The sequence below is a fragment of the Polistes fuscatus genome, unplaced genomic scaffold, assembly GCF_010416935.1.
Source record: "Polistes fuscatus isolate 324 unplaced genomic scaffold, CU_Pfus_HIC Scaffold18, whole genome shotgun sequence".
Taxonomy (NCBI): Eukaryota; Metazoa; Arthropoda; class Insecta; order Hymenoptera; family Vespidae; genus Polistes; species Polistes fuscatus.
The window spans coordinates 3488190-3502476 of NW_025113086.1; the positions used below are offsets into that span (position 1 = coordinate 3488190).

At 29.6% G+C, this 14287-nt stretch overlaps 3 protein-coding genes and 1 long non-coding RNA gene across 5 annotated transcripts; 3 read left to right on the top strand and 1 right to left on the bottom strand.

The window, feature by feature from the left end:
• Positions 1 to 1446: 1446 nt before the first annotated feature.
• On the bottom strand, positions 1447 to 6386 carry LOC122515607 (protein shisa-5-like). Of its 2 annotated transcripts, none has more exons than XM_043633009.1 (5): positions 5967 to 6386; positions 3607 to 3766; positions 3356 to 3486; positions 1738 to 1854; positions 1447 to 1629 (listed from the first exon to the last, which is right to left on the bottom strand). In XM_043633009.1, exons 1-5 carry the CDS (start codon positions 6022 to 6024, stop codon positions 1550 to 1552), a joined length of 546 nt encoding a protein of 181 aa, XP_043488944.1. In that variant the 5' UTR covers positions 6025 to 6386; the 3' UTR covers positions 1447 to 1549. The 2 variants fall into 2 exon arrangements, with proteins under 2 accessions (XP_043488944.1, XP_043488943.1); XM_043633008.1 differs by having other exon boundaries at positions 1738 to 1857; positions 5967 to 6385.
• On the top strand, positions 5081 to 5869 carry LOC122515608. Its single transcript, XR_006303315.1, has 2 exons — positions 5081 to 5639; positions 5707 to 5869. It is a non-coding gene; the product is annotated as an uncharacterized LOC122515608 (long non-coding RNA).
• A 488-nt stretch (positions 6387 to 6874) lies between the features above and the next one.
• On the top strand, positions 6875 to 10435 carry LOC122515609 (coatomer subunit gamma). Its single transcript, XM_043633010.1, has 6 exons — positions 6875 to 7065; positions 7243 to 8350; positions 8432 to 9011; positions 9077 to 9396; positions 9464 to 9662; positions 9736 to 10435. The coding sequence occupies exons 1-6, from the start codon at positions 7026 to 7028 to the stop codon at positions 10120 to 10122; spliced, it is 2634 nt and encodes an 877-aa protein (XP_043488945.1). The 5' UTR covers positions 6875 to 7025; the 3' UTR covers positions 10123 to 10435.
• Positions 10436 to 10968: 533 nt separating this feature from the next.
• On the top strand, positions 10969 to 13885 carry LOC122515611 (methionine aminopeptidase 2). Its single transcript, XM_043633011.1, has 6 exons — positions 10969 to 11182; positions 11650 to 11739; positions 11834 to 12171; positions 12360 to 12764; positions 12843 to 13110; positions 13196 to 13885. Exons 1-6 carry the CDS (start codon positions 11038 to 11040, stop codon positions 13399 to 13401), a joined length of 1452 nt encoding a protein of 483 aa, XP_043488946.1. The 5' UTR covers positions 10969 to 11037; the 3' UTR covers positions 13402 to 13885.
• The last annotated feature ends 402 nt before the right edge of the window (positions 13886 to 14287 follow it).

Here is a 14287-nt window from a genome sequence, read left to right on the forward strand (position 1 = left end):
AGCTTCCTAACAAGCACAATAAAATTTATAAATTATATTTATATAATTTACTTGTGTGCACACATTGAACACATACTAATGAACTTATTAATTATATATTTAACATAAATATACGACCAAAACAAATATAAATTCATTTAGCAATTATCATCGCTAAAAAATAAAGTTTTAATTGATTTTGCAATCATGCAATATTTTATAGAAATTAATAATAAAGCTGTAATTTCGGTCAGTTATTCAATGTGCAAAAATTGTATATAATTCATATTTTATCATATTTTATAATTCATATATTTAAGAAATGGTAATAAGTATAAGGGGAGTATCAATGTGCTGTATTAAACGAATATATTTTCGAAATATAATTCGTTTATCAAATTGATAATATTCTCCAGTAACTTGTACCTGAAGTAATTATCATTACAGAGTACGCTGGTAATTAATTAATGAAAATTGACATTAATACAGCACAATGATTCTCTGGTTACATTCTTTATAAAGCACCAAAAAAGGAGCGTTTGTTGCCTTATCTAGAAAACTTAAGAAAGAATAGTATTAGAAAATAATTATACGAAACTATTTGAATTTGAGAAGAAGCATAATAAAATAATAAAGATAATATAATATTTTATCTAAACGATGAAATGATATACGTAAGAACTGATTAACCTTTTCGTTACTAGCGACCCAGATAAGAATCATATACAATACGACGATACATAAGTGTGAACGAATTTATACGAAACGATATTTGCATGCCATAGCGAAAGGGTTAAATGAAAATCTTGTCTTGTAATAACATATATTGAAATAATAATAATAATTCTATATTTATATTTGTAAAGATGAGAGGAACATTGAAAACTTCCAACTTAGATAAGACTGGATAATTTATATACATTATTAAAAAATAAATAGAAATATATATGGCAAATAATAATAATAATAATAATAATAATAATAATAATGTAATTCATTTATAATTTATAAAGGAAAAAATGTAAACATTATAAAACTGGGTTAAATTGAAAAATGAGTATATTAATCGTATTATATATCCGCCGTATATTTAAAACGAGAATATATATATATATATATCTTAATATAACAGAGCATGAAAATAGTTTCAACATTGTTTACGTATATTTAATAGAATGAAATGATTATTTGAAAATACAATTAACCCTTGTTAACTGCGTTTAGAATAATTAATCAATTGAACTCACACTTGCAATCAAATATTCCGTTCTTAGAAAAAGAACTTTGACCAAAAGTATTTGACACTCAAAGGGTTAATTATATTTTATGAGACAATATTCTCTTTGAAAATATGTTTCCTTGGCAGATTTGTTCCAACTTTCAACAAATATAAAATCCATATTTCTTTTAATAATAGTAGTACAAAATGTGAATCTTTTTTTGATGGCATTCGAAGACTTATGTTCCTTTTTTCTTAAAATAGTAATTTTAATTATTGACATTCAAGGTAACAAATAAGTTGACTTAATACTAAACATATTGGCAAGTAGATCGATAGTGTTTTTTGGTATTATTGTACGTAACCAGGATTATATGGTGCCTGTCTGGCATAAGGTTCAATGGTATATGCTGGTGGTGGCTGTGGCATACCTACAAAACAAAAAATAGAATGGAAAAATCATAATTTACCATTTTTATTTATAGAAAAAATAATTCTATATAAAACATAATATATTTAAATAAATAATTATAAATTACCTCCAACAGTAGTTGGTGGATATGGCGTATAAATATTTTGCGGTGTTTGATTGGCATAATTAGATGGCGGAGGATTTGTTGAAGTTTGTACCACTTGAACGACACTTGGTGTTTGTACTTCTATAACAAAGATTAATGTACTACTATGTTCTCGCAAAACAATATTTCAATTAATTTCCCATTTTCAGAGACAGCGGGCAAATATTTAATTATTATAATTTACATTAGAAATGGTATTCTTAAATAAAAGAAAATAGGACAAAATTAAAATAAATAATACCGAAAAGAGATTTTATATATCAAGGATAAAAACGAACATAATTTCATTTGAGAATTTCTTTTATTATTAAAGCAATACAAAATAATAGCTCGCGTTATTTATCATTCATTACATTCGTGTGAGAAGCATATTATATATTATATATATATACACATATATATATATGAATTGTTAATAATAATATTTTTAAAAGTAAATACAATATATTAGATATATATTTATATATATTGTTATGGTTTATAATGCATATAGTTTCTTTTATCGGTTTCTTATGGAGTCTTTTTGTCTTTTATGTTTCTTTTTCGTATATAAAATATAATATAATAAAAATACATATAAATTTTTTTTCTATGAAAAGTTAACTGAGAGGAATGTCGTTTTTAGTACATGTGCGCATATAGGAATATAGTAATTCTTCTTTTTACTATTACGTATATTATCAAAAATATTAATATAAGTATGTTAATAAATATAAAGAAGATATTATTATACTTAGAGTTCTAGAAAACAGTGGACGAAGTACAATATGTTAGTATAATTGTTTCATATATTTTGTAGTTGAAATAAATACTATTTTTTTAATCATTTAAATAAAATCACAAAATTTAATATCACATATCAATTTTTATACTTGCAAAATATATGAAGCTTATATATTTTTAAAAAATGTCATACAAAAAATTATGTAACTTATTTCTAAAATAGAATATATGTGTATATATATGATTCATAAATTTTTTGCTGCACAAGATGTTTAGACATAAGCCAATCCTAATCTAATTCAAACAGATGATGCCAGAAAATTATGCCATAGTTGGTCCTAAAAAGAATTATATTACTCAATTAGTTATTGAGTGTAAGACGATGAGAGAACATCTCAACAATACTATTATTTTATTATTATTATTATTATTATTATTATTAAATTATAATTAAATAAAATCTATTAAAAAATAGATTTATATAATGAACTATTTGTGCTTTTTAGTTTGTATTTACAAAATATTCGTCCTGGCTGCCTCTGATAATAGTTAATTACAAAAAAATAATCTAAAATTGTAACATTAGACGATAAAAAAAAGCGGTACGTTATGACTTTATGGGGACTCCCTTAGCAAATTTAAATTTAGGTGCCCTATGTACAGAGTTGAATTTTTCTTATAAATATTTCACACTTCCAATCTAAAGTCACTGGATACTTTTTTTCTACTACAACAATGAGTTTATAGAATATTGATTTAGGAACTTTGGGGTCCCCTACTGATAGGGAAGGGACAGGCAATTTGTCCTTTTTGCCTATAAGCCATAATGCATTGCTGCTAAAAATATTTTACTTACTGCCATAAACGGTGCCTCGATGACGTCGGCGATACCATGGACAACAACTGCAGCATAAACAAGATATGCAACAAACTATTAATGATACAATAATACCGGCAGCAATAGCAACAGGTATGATGATTCCCATTCTAAAACAATGATAATATATATTATAGTATTATTATTTTATTTTTATAGAAATATATTTTTTAAAAGATATATAATTCATATAAATTTTTTATGTTAAATTAATAATAATTTATACGTACCCCATTTTCACAGCAAATTCTTCCTGAGTACAACAGTAAAAATTTTCATTTGTGAAATCATAGCAACAATAGGATTTACTTGGATCATTCCATAGGGCTGGACAAGAGTTCGCTAATTTTTCAAAGTAATTCTTTGGACTGTTAAGCGAACATTCCATTCCTGTAAAAATCAAAATTGATTCTATGTTAGAAAATTAAAATTTTTCAACCAGATCGCGTATTTTTCATGTGTATAATATAGTTATGTTTCGCTGATTAGGTTCCTAAAGTTTCTTTCTTATCTACTCTAGTACTCCTACAAAAACCGCTTATTAAATATGTTAATTGTGATAACAGAAGCGATATTAGAAAAAAAAAACTATGCTACTAGTTTATTTGCAAATTATATTTTTACATAATTTCTTGTTTATTAATAATATATAAAATAAACGCGAATAGATAGAAAAGAAAGTTAGATAAAAATAATTATTGCTAATCGATATTCGCGAATTATATTAAATAATAGTTTAGTTAAATACAATTTGGACGGATTTATTACGAAATAATATGAATAATTAATAATAATTAATATGATCTAATTATTACATTCACATAGGCATATAATTATAAAATAAATTATATGTATTATATTTAACTATTATCTTATGTTAGATTTTTATCGAAAAATCGTTATCAAGTTACATATATATTTTTACAGTCAGCTTTTATCATACTAAATGTATATTTTATTTCATGAAAATTGTAGAGAAATATTTGATATGACACATTGTTTATTTTTCGTTATAAAATTTTCTTTAAAAAGAAACGATTAGCAATAAATTATTTATTTATCTAACGATAATCGTTTAGATTTACTTTTGATATAAATGAATAAAATAAGGAATAAATAAAAATAAAATAAATCTTAATAATGGCTAGTTATCATAGAGTTTGTAATTGTACTCTGATAACGTTAGCATATATATACATCTTATATTACACTTATCAACATATTTGAAATTTAATGTTACAGTTAATGTGAACTCTATGCACATATTCACATTAACAAATCTGCCTTATGAACGAGACTTATATTTAATAGATATTTCAGATAACACGAATGAGTTTAGTCACGTCCATTGTTCTCAGTTGACTCATAACCTAAGCAAACATTGAAGAATGTATTCTAATTTAACATTTACGTACGCAACTTGTAATCGATAAATTATTTTTAAATTTATTCATTCATTATTATCGAATATTATTTATTAGTTCATTAACATTTAAATATGCATGAAAATATAACGTTCAAATTTCGCGCATTTTCTTTGCATTTTCAAAAATCAACAATTAGATCAAATCAGCAACTATTTCATTGCGATTTAAAATTAATTACTACAAATAATTATACGATTAAATAGAAACAAAAAAAAAAAAAAAAAAAAAAAACGATTATGCTTATAATACAAATTAAATTATAATTAAACGTCATTATTATAAAAATATAATTGTATATTTTACTATAAAATAATATTAAGAATTGTAAAAAATAAATTTATGTTTTATCAGAGCGAGTGCAGTTTCCTGTAACCTTGAGGAAGCGTAAAGGAATATCTAGGGAAGTTTTAAAGTATGAACGCCTACACATGAACGATAAGAAATTATTTGAACGAACGATCGTTCTTCTGTAAATTTCAATGGTTATAAATCAGATAGGCAAGTATAATCTTGTAAGAAAGAATGAACCGATTGTCCACGGCAAGTGTTCATGCGCATATGTTTATGTATAGTACATTCATCTTTTTTATTTTTCATTTTGCAAGATCAAAGTTATTAGTCATCATCTAAACGAGAATGGAAGGATGAAATTTGAATATCGTTGATTGGAATTTATCAAACAAAATTTAAGAAGAAGCAATAAAATAAATAAATCTAAGTGATCCAGAATTTTCAAATACGAGTCTTTTGAAATATGGATGTATAACAGAAGGGAAAAAATTGGATTTGTGGATGAAAAAAAGCAGCGATTGAAAATCGAAGACTTAACGACGAAGGTATAATAGTAGTAGTATTATAAGAATAGCATCAATGACGACGAGTATTTATCGAGTATCGATGTAGGATAGCTGCTGGCCAATATGTTGCTTAAAGTAAACATGCAAGAGGAAAGTAATAATGGATCGACGATGAATTCGCATGAATACGTGAATCAAGTGAGGAAGAAAAGCAACGATGGACTCGTCTGTTGCATACAACGTGCGTCATCGGTAACAAAAAAATTCAAGATGAAAGGAAAAAAATATATAAATGGTTGACAAAAAGTTAAACAACTCGAATCATTGTTGGCTAAATACAATAAAATACGAATGTTGTTTTCTTACCATAAGAAATGCCGGTGCAGAGACACGAAATGGTCAAAAATATTATTGCGTACGACATTTTGTTGTTGGTTTTATTTCGTTTGAATGATTATTCGTCAAAATGCAATCGTACCGACTATTCGAAACAAGTTAAACCAAATTTCGCTTAGGAATGATTGCGTCCTTACAGATACACTAGAAAACCAAGTACGTAGATTACTTTACAGCAGCAGCAGGACAAAGAAACTGCTACCATGGACACGAAATGCGAGTTCAACCACCGACTGCAACAAGACAAGGGGCAAAACTCGCGCGTTATCTTCGATAACACGCGATGCCTCTTATGTTTCACTTCGGTTGCCACTAACAGCAATACTGCAATCTTGAACTCTATGAGCTTCAAATCTCTTCAATGCAGCTCCTCTAATGGAATTTATTCCAACTAACTTAGATAAGATATATATATATATATATTCTTAATCGATGTCCTAGTAATTATTTATAGAACAATATGCACTTCTGGATGATCACTAAATAATTGTTGCATACAAGAATTTTTAATTGCTATTGTTTTCTTAGTACAACTACAATTGCTTTTATTATTTACTTTCAATTATTTATTAGGTGAATTTCATTTCTTTCTAATAAATAATGTATTATTATAAATGATTGTTCAGCATTAATTGTTATTTAATAATTACATTCGTTGGTAATTAACAATACCGATTCTCTATCGATACTCTATCGATACTCTATCGATAAAGAAGATGCGCATGGGGATGCGCAATAGACGCGCCTTTTTTAAAATCACGAGAATATCGTAAGATGAAATATTGTTTACGTGTTATATTAAATACATTTGATAGAATTTTAAATGTTTTTTAAATTATAGTTTTTGATGTTACTGAAAGTACTTGAAATTTCTTTTACAATGGTTGTACGATGTCATTTAAAATTCGAGATAATACAAACGCACGCGTCATATTACTCAGTCGAAAAAGTAGTTTCGATGGTTGATGGTTAGAGTATCAAGGTGACGTGTCCAACATTTTTCGCGTTTTTCACATATAATATTGCAAAATGAATGCTTTTAAACGCGACAAAAAAGAAGAAGAAGAAGGTAATCTTAAATTATTAATAATTTGAATTGTACAACAATTAATACTTGCATGTAATTAATGACATAATTGCATTTTGCTTTATAGGTTAATTTGACATTTATATGTAAACATCTGCTTATAAATTAATTATAATTAAACAATGAATGTATTTAATGACTTTGTTTAATTTATTTTAGGAGGTGGAAACCCTTTCCAAAACTTGGAGAAGACAACTGTACTCCAAGAGGCACGCACATTTAACGACACCCCAGTGAATCCAAGAAAATGTGCTCATATTCTTACCAAAATTTTGTACCTGTTGAATCAGGGAGAACAATTAGGTACTACGGAAGCAACGGAAGCATTTTTTGCAATGACCAAATTATTCCAATCTCGAGATGTGGTGTTGAGACGTTTGGTTTATTTGGGTATCAAAGAATTAAGTTCTCTGGCAGAAGATGTGATTATAGTTACGTCCAGTCTTACGAAAGATATGACTGGAAAGGAAGATTTATATAGAGCTGCAGCAATAAGGGCTTTATGCACTATTACCGATGGTGGTATGTTGGCAGCGATTGAACGTTACATGAAACAAGCAATTGTTGATCGTTCTCCAGCAGTATCCAGTGCTGCATTAGTTTCATCTCTTCATTTGACTAGTGTATCCAGTGATATTGCTAGAAGATGGGCTTACGAAGCTCAAGAAGCTTTAAATTCAACCAATGTAATGGTACAGTATCACGCTTTAGGTGTTTTATATCAAGCAAGGAAAACAGATAAACTTGCCGTTATCAAATTAGTAGCCAAACTTATGAGAACTAGTCCTAAGAGTCCATATGCGGCTTGTATGTTAATAAGAATGGCATGCAAACTCTTAGAAGATATGGAAGATGGAGAAGATTCGATGCTAGGATTCATCGAATGTTGTCTACGTCATAAATCAGAAATGGTTGTTTACGAAGCAGCTCATGCATTGGTTAATTTTGGAAAAAGCGGTCTTAAAGAAATTGGATCTGCTATCAGCGTATTACAATTATTCTGCGGATCTCCTAAACCTGCTCTTAGATTTGCCGCTGTTAGAACTTTAAATAAAGTTGCTATGACTCATCCAGCTGCAGTTACTGCATGTAATTTAGATCTAGAAAATTTGATCACCGATTCCAATAGATCAATCGCTACTCTAGCTATTACGACACTTTTGAAAACTGGAGCAGAAAGTTCTGTGGATCGTTTGATGAAACAGATCGCTACTTTCGTATCGGAAATTTCAGATGAATTTAAAGTTGTTGTCGTACAAGCAATAAGGTAAATTTCATTCTTACATTAACGATATGATCTTTTTATTTATAAATAATAAAATTTTATAATAATAATTTTTTATTACAGAGCTTTGTGCCAAAAATTCCCACGCAAGCATACAGTTTTAATGAATTTCCTTTCCGCAATGCTAAGAGACGAAGGTGGTCTTGAATATAAAGCAGCTATAGCTGACACTATTATAGCTGTTATGGAAGGAAATGCAGAAGCCAAAGAGGCAGGCTTAGCACACTTGTGTGAATTTATAGAAGATTGCGAACACATTTCCTTAGCAGTTCGCATATTGCATCTGCTGGGACAAGAAGGACCAACATCAAAACAACCATCCAGATACATTCGTTTTATTTACAATCGCGTAATTCTTGAAAGTGCAAGTGTACGTGCCGCAGCTGTAACGGCATTGGCACGTTTTGCTGCTGCATGTCCACCGCTTCTTCCAAACGTCCTTGTTCTTTTGTCTCGTTGTCAATTAGATTCCGATGACGAAGTCCGCGATCGTGCTGCATATTATTGTACTATTTTACAAGAACAAAACGATCCAACCGTATTGCCATTAATACAACCACCACTTTTCTCTGTACCCAGTTTAGAGAGAGCTTTACGGAATTACATGAAAACACCTATGGAAGATCCATTCGATATTTCTCAGGTAAACTTTCTAGAAATTCTTAGATCCTTATTTTATATAATTGATTTAATTAAATGATTATACAGGTACCACCAGCACAAACGATAGAGGAACCAGCACAAGTAGAAATACATACAACTATCAAACCGCAACAACCACGTTTGACGAGAGAAGAAAGCTTTATTGAAAAATTATCTCAAATTCCACCAATAGCGAATATCATTAGAGGATCATCTCTTTTTAAATCTTCAGCTGTATTCGAATTAACTGAATCTGAAACAGAATACAACGTGAAATGTATCAAGCACACGTTCGCCGAGCATCTTGTCTTGCAATTCGATTGTATTAATACACTGTCTGATCAATTCTTGGAAGATGTTAAAGTGTCCATCGAAGCAACCGAATAGTAAGATTGATTTATTATTTGAATAACTTTTTACGAAATATATATTAATGATATTATATACTTTTAGTTACACCGTTCTATGCGAAGTACCCTGTCCACGTTTGTCGTATAACGAACCAGGCACAACATACACAGTATTAGCTTATCCAGAAGATGTTCACGCAAGTGTTGCGACCATGCCAACAACTCTTCGTTTTATGGCACGCGATTGCGATCCTACAACAGGTGTTCCGGATACTGATCAGGGTTATTGCGACGAATACATGGTATTACAATCATTAATTTTGGAATACTGATCTTATACAAATTATATTTCTAATTTGATGTTTAATATTTTAGCTGGAAGATTTGGAAATTACCATAGCCGATCAAATCCGAGGTGTAGGAAGTAGGGGAGTAGATTTCGGTGCACTCTGGGATGCGTCTGCTGCTAAAGGCTATGCTAAATTGGAAGAAACATTTGTTTTAGGCGATACAGTAACGAGTTTAGAAGGAGCTATACAAAGTCTTACAGGATTTTTAGGATTAGAAGCAGTAGAACGTAGCGATAGGGTACATCCAGGTTCCGCGTCGCATAATCTATTGTTAAGTGGTGTTTTTAGAGGTGGTAAAGAAGTACTTGCACGTGCAAGACTAGCATTATCAGATAATCAAGTAACAATGCAATTGACGGTTCTATGTCCAGATCCGGATGTTGCTGAATTAATTGTTTCCTCGGTAGGATAAATATAAGCGTAATGTTTTTAGCAAATAATATAATATATATATGTATATTAATTTGTTGCAAAATGATTTTTCTAATTGAAAAAAAAATGATGATTCAATAGCAAACGATAAATATTCCATCGCAATTGTTCCATTTTATATATGTATAACACTATTTTATATGATAATGATTAATAGCAATGAACGCATTGTTATTCATTTTTCAACATTGTATGTATTAATAGAATGTGTTATATCTAATGATCCCAATGCATTTAGGAAATTAGAAAGAAATTATCGATAGAATAAAGATATGATTTGTAATTACGTGAAACGTAATGATTTTAATTAATTCTATGTGTATGTACGAGGACGTAAATTTCTTTTTAAAAAATCTCAACTAATATAATAAATAATAAGCAAACATCGTTGTGAAAACGAAAATATTGTAATTAAATTTGGCGCGCTTATACTCTATCGATAACTTGAATGGTATCACTTCAGACTTCCTTTTTTAAAATCATCGGTCTCACAAATAATATTATTTATTTTGCGTGCTTCTTTTTACTATCTATTTGCCAATAACAAAGTATGTATTTATATTTGTTATAGATTTTTTGTTTATAATCTAATATGTAAATAGAAATTGCTCTCTGCATTATCGACCGATATAAAAAATCTGATTTCTATTGCCGCTAGAGAGCGCGTCGATTCGATAGGTCAGATTTTTTAAATATACATAGTTGTACCCACACAAAAAAATCAACACACACATGTACTAAAATCTGAACTCCCGAACACCACCGCCGCCCTCGTGGAGAATTATTGTACCCGATGTTTCCTCATTTTTAACGACACAAATTCGATCATAACGCGTATCGCGTTCGTTCTCCTTATATATAGGCTTCGTGCACATTGCATAGCTTCCTCTTTAAAATGGCGGCTGTACTGGAAGAAGTCGGCAAATCTGCCGAAAAATTAATAGACGAGGAAAAGGATGAAATTATAGACCAAGAGGACGAAACTGGAGCATCGGAAGCATCAAAAAAGAAGAAAAAGAAGAAGAAGAAGAAGAAGGCCGGTACGTTCGATTAATAATTTTCTTTTGGGTGTGTTCGCTTCGTTTGACCACTCTTCTAACAAGGTGCTTCTTCCACAGTCTACTTTTTTTTATTACCTCATTTTTTATAATTTTAAATAATATTACTTCTTTTCTAAATTAACAATCTTCATTTATTATTTAAACAAGACCGATTATTCTGTTTATATTAATTCAATGTGATATTTTTTATTTAACAAATTTTTAATATTATTTCATAAACTTGTAGTTAACATGTGGAACGAATTCTCCTAATTAATACATGAGCATTATTTATTCCTGCATAATGCATTTAATTTATTTTTATAATTACAGTTTATGATCAATCATTTGTTTTATGAGTGTAACGTAGAATTATAGATAATTTTTGAATATTCTAAGATCATATAAATGCATCATATTTTATTCATTCGTTTTTCATATTAATAACATTTGTGTATTTTACGTAGGTGCTGGAGAAGCAAGTGCTGATGTACCTGAAGGTGATGACAAAGTGAAGGAAGATGATCAAACAAAAAATGGTGATGCAGCGGTTGAAGGTATTAATCTTTTTTTTTAATTACATTATGAACAATAAAAATTCTACTATGAGAATCCATTTAATAAAATAATTTTCTTTTATTCTTAATAAAGGATCAACAGAGGCCAATGATAATGAAGCTGAAACTGGAGCGGAAAATGAAGATGCTAAGAAAAAGAAGAAGAAACGTAAATCACGCAATAAAGCTGGTGGAATTAAACAAACTGAACGGCCTTCGATTCCAGTCTCGGAATTATTCCCTGATGGAAACTTTCCGATTGGAGAAATAATGGATTATCCTTCTGCTGCGGGAATTGATGACAGAACTGCTAAGAACCGTTTTACAAGCGAAGAAGCACGTGCTTTGGATAGAATGCATAGCGACATTTATAACGAAGCTAGACAGGCTGCTGAAGCACACAGACAAACAAGAAAACATATTATGCAATGGGTATAAATATTTAATTATGAAGTTTTAACCTTTTAGACACTGTACGCTATTATAGAGACTTTTACAAATAATTTTTTGAACGATATAATAACACTGGCTAGAAAATCATTTTGGTAGCTAATAATAGGTTGATATTATTTAATATTTAATGAAAGTTTTCTCTAATATTGAAATTATTTTCTCTACAGGTAAAATCAGGAATGACGATGATAGAAATCTGTAACGAATTGGAAGACACGGCTAGAAAACTTATCGGAGAAGATGGATTGAAAGCAGGATTGGCATTTCCAACCGGTTGTTCAAGAAATCATTGTGCTGCTCATTACACTCCCAATGCTGGAGATCCAACTGTTTTGGAGTACGATGATGTCACTAAAATTGATTTTGGAACACACATCAATGGACGTATCATTGACTGTGCATTTACATTAGCATTTAATCCTAAGTATGATAGACTTATTGAAGCAGTACGGGATGCCACTAACACTGGAATCAAAGCTGCTGGTATTGATGTTCAGCTTTGCGATGTCGGTGCTGCTATTCAAGAAGTTATGGAATCGTACGAAGTTGAAATTGATGGGAAAACTTATCAAGTATGTAAATTAGACAAGAATTTGTATTCCCTGTATGAATATAAATTTAATATGAATTATGTTTGCTTTGTTCGTAAGGTTAAATCGATCAGAAATTTGAATGGACATTCAATCGCACCATATCGAATACACGCTGGAAAAACGGTACCAATAGTTAAAGGTGGTGAAGCAACGAGAATGGAAGAAAATGAATTTTATGCTATTGAAACATTTGGATCTACTGGGAGAGGTGTTGTCCACGATGATTTGGAGTGTTCCCATTATATGAAGAGTTTTGATACCGGATATGTCCCGCTCAGATTACAGAGCAGCAAATTTCTACTTAACGTTATCAACAAGCATTTTGGTAATTAACGAAATTATTATAAAACACATATCCATGTTTTTAAAACTAATAATTATAATAGAATTATATTGCGTTTTTCTTTTAGGTACTTTGGCATTTTGTAAACGTTGGTTAGATCGCGTTGGTTGTACCAAATATCAAATGGCGTTAAAAGATTTGTGTGACAAAGGTGCAGTCGAAGCTTATCCACCGTTAGTCGATGTCAAAGGATGTTACACTGCACAATTTGAACATACACTTGTTTTACGTCCTACTTGCAAGGAAGTCATTTCTCGAGGAGATGATTATTAAACAAAAAAATAACAAAATCATTGTCACTTGTACGATTTCCCTGAGAGGGGGGCACTTATTGTTAGTTTAATCATTGTGAAGTTAATTTTCATCGATGTAAAATTAGCATTGGAAGAGTGCTTAAATCATTGCAAGTAAACGTACGTCAAGTATTTTGTTACTATATTAGTATTCTTTTTTTTAAACATTCTTTTTCGCCCTTCAGAATAATTGTAATGGTGTCACGAGCCACGATATTGTAAAGAAACAAGAAAAGGCATAAAAAAAAAAAAGAACAAGTACCCTTTATATTTAATGTGGAAGTTTAAACGTTTGTTTTATAATATTGTCGCTAATATATCTTTTGCATTCTGTTCGTTCTTACTTTTTCTTTTTTGTTTTTAAAAAACGAATGCGTACCTGAAGATAAATTATGTCGATCGAGATTATTTTTCTGTTGTTACCGAATCGGATATATTGGAAATATATTTTTAATCGTTACGTATTTGTCGTAATAGTTTTGAGTATTTCACTTTATTGTTGATTCTATCTTCTATAAAATATTAATCGGAAATGACAGGAATATTTTAGAGATTAACTAATGTGAAATAAAATATATATATATTTGAAATTTTAATTGTACCACTGTGATAATAATAATCGTCACGTACTTTATATATATTGTAATTAATTTTGACTCGATAAATAAAACAAATATTAGTGCAGAATACGCGTGGCAGTGATACAAAGAACGATTTCGTTATAATATATAATATATATTTCAAGAGAATTATATACAAGATTTCCGAGATGTGTGTATTCGAGCAAACGGTGTCCAGAGTATTTTATGCAGGAAAATAAAATGAAAATGTTTATTATTTTTGATGCAGAGAATACGCTGACATCG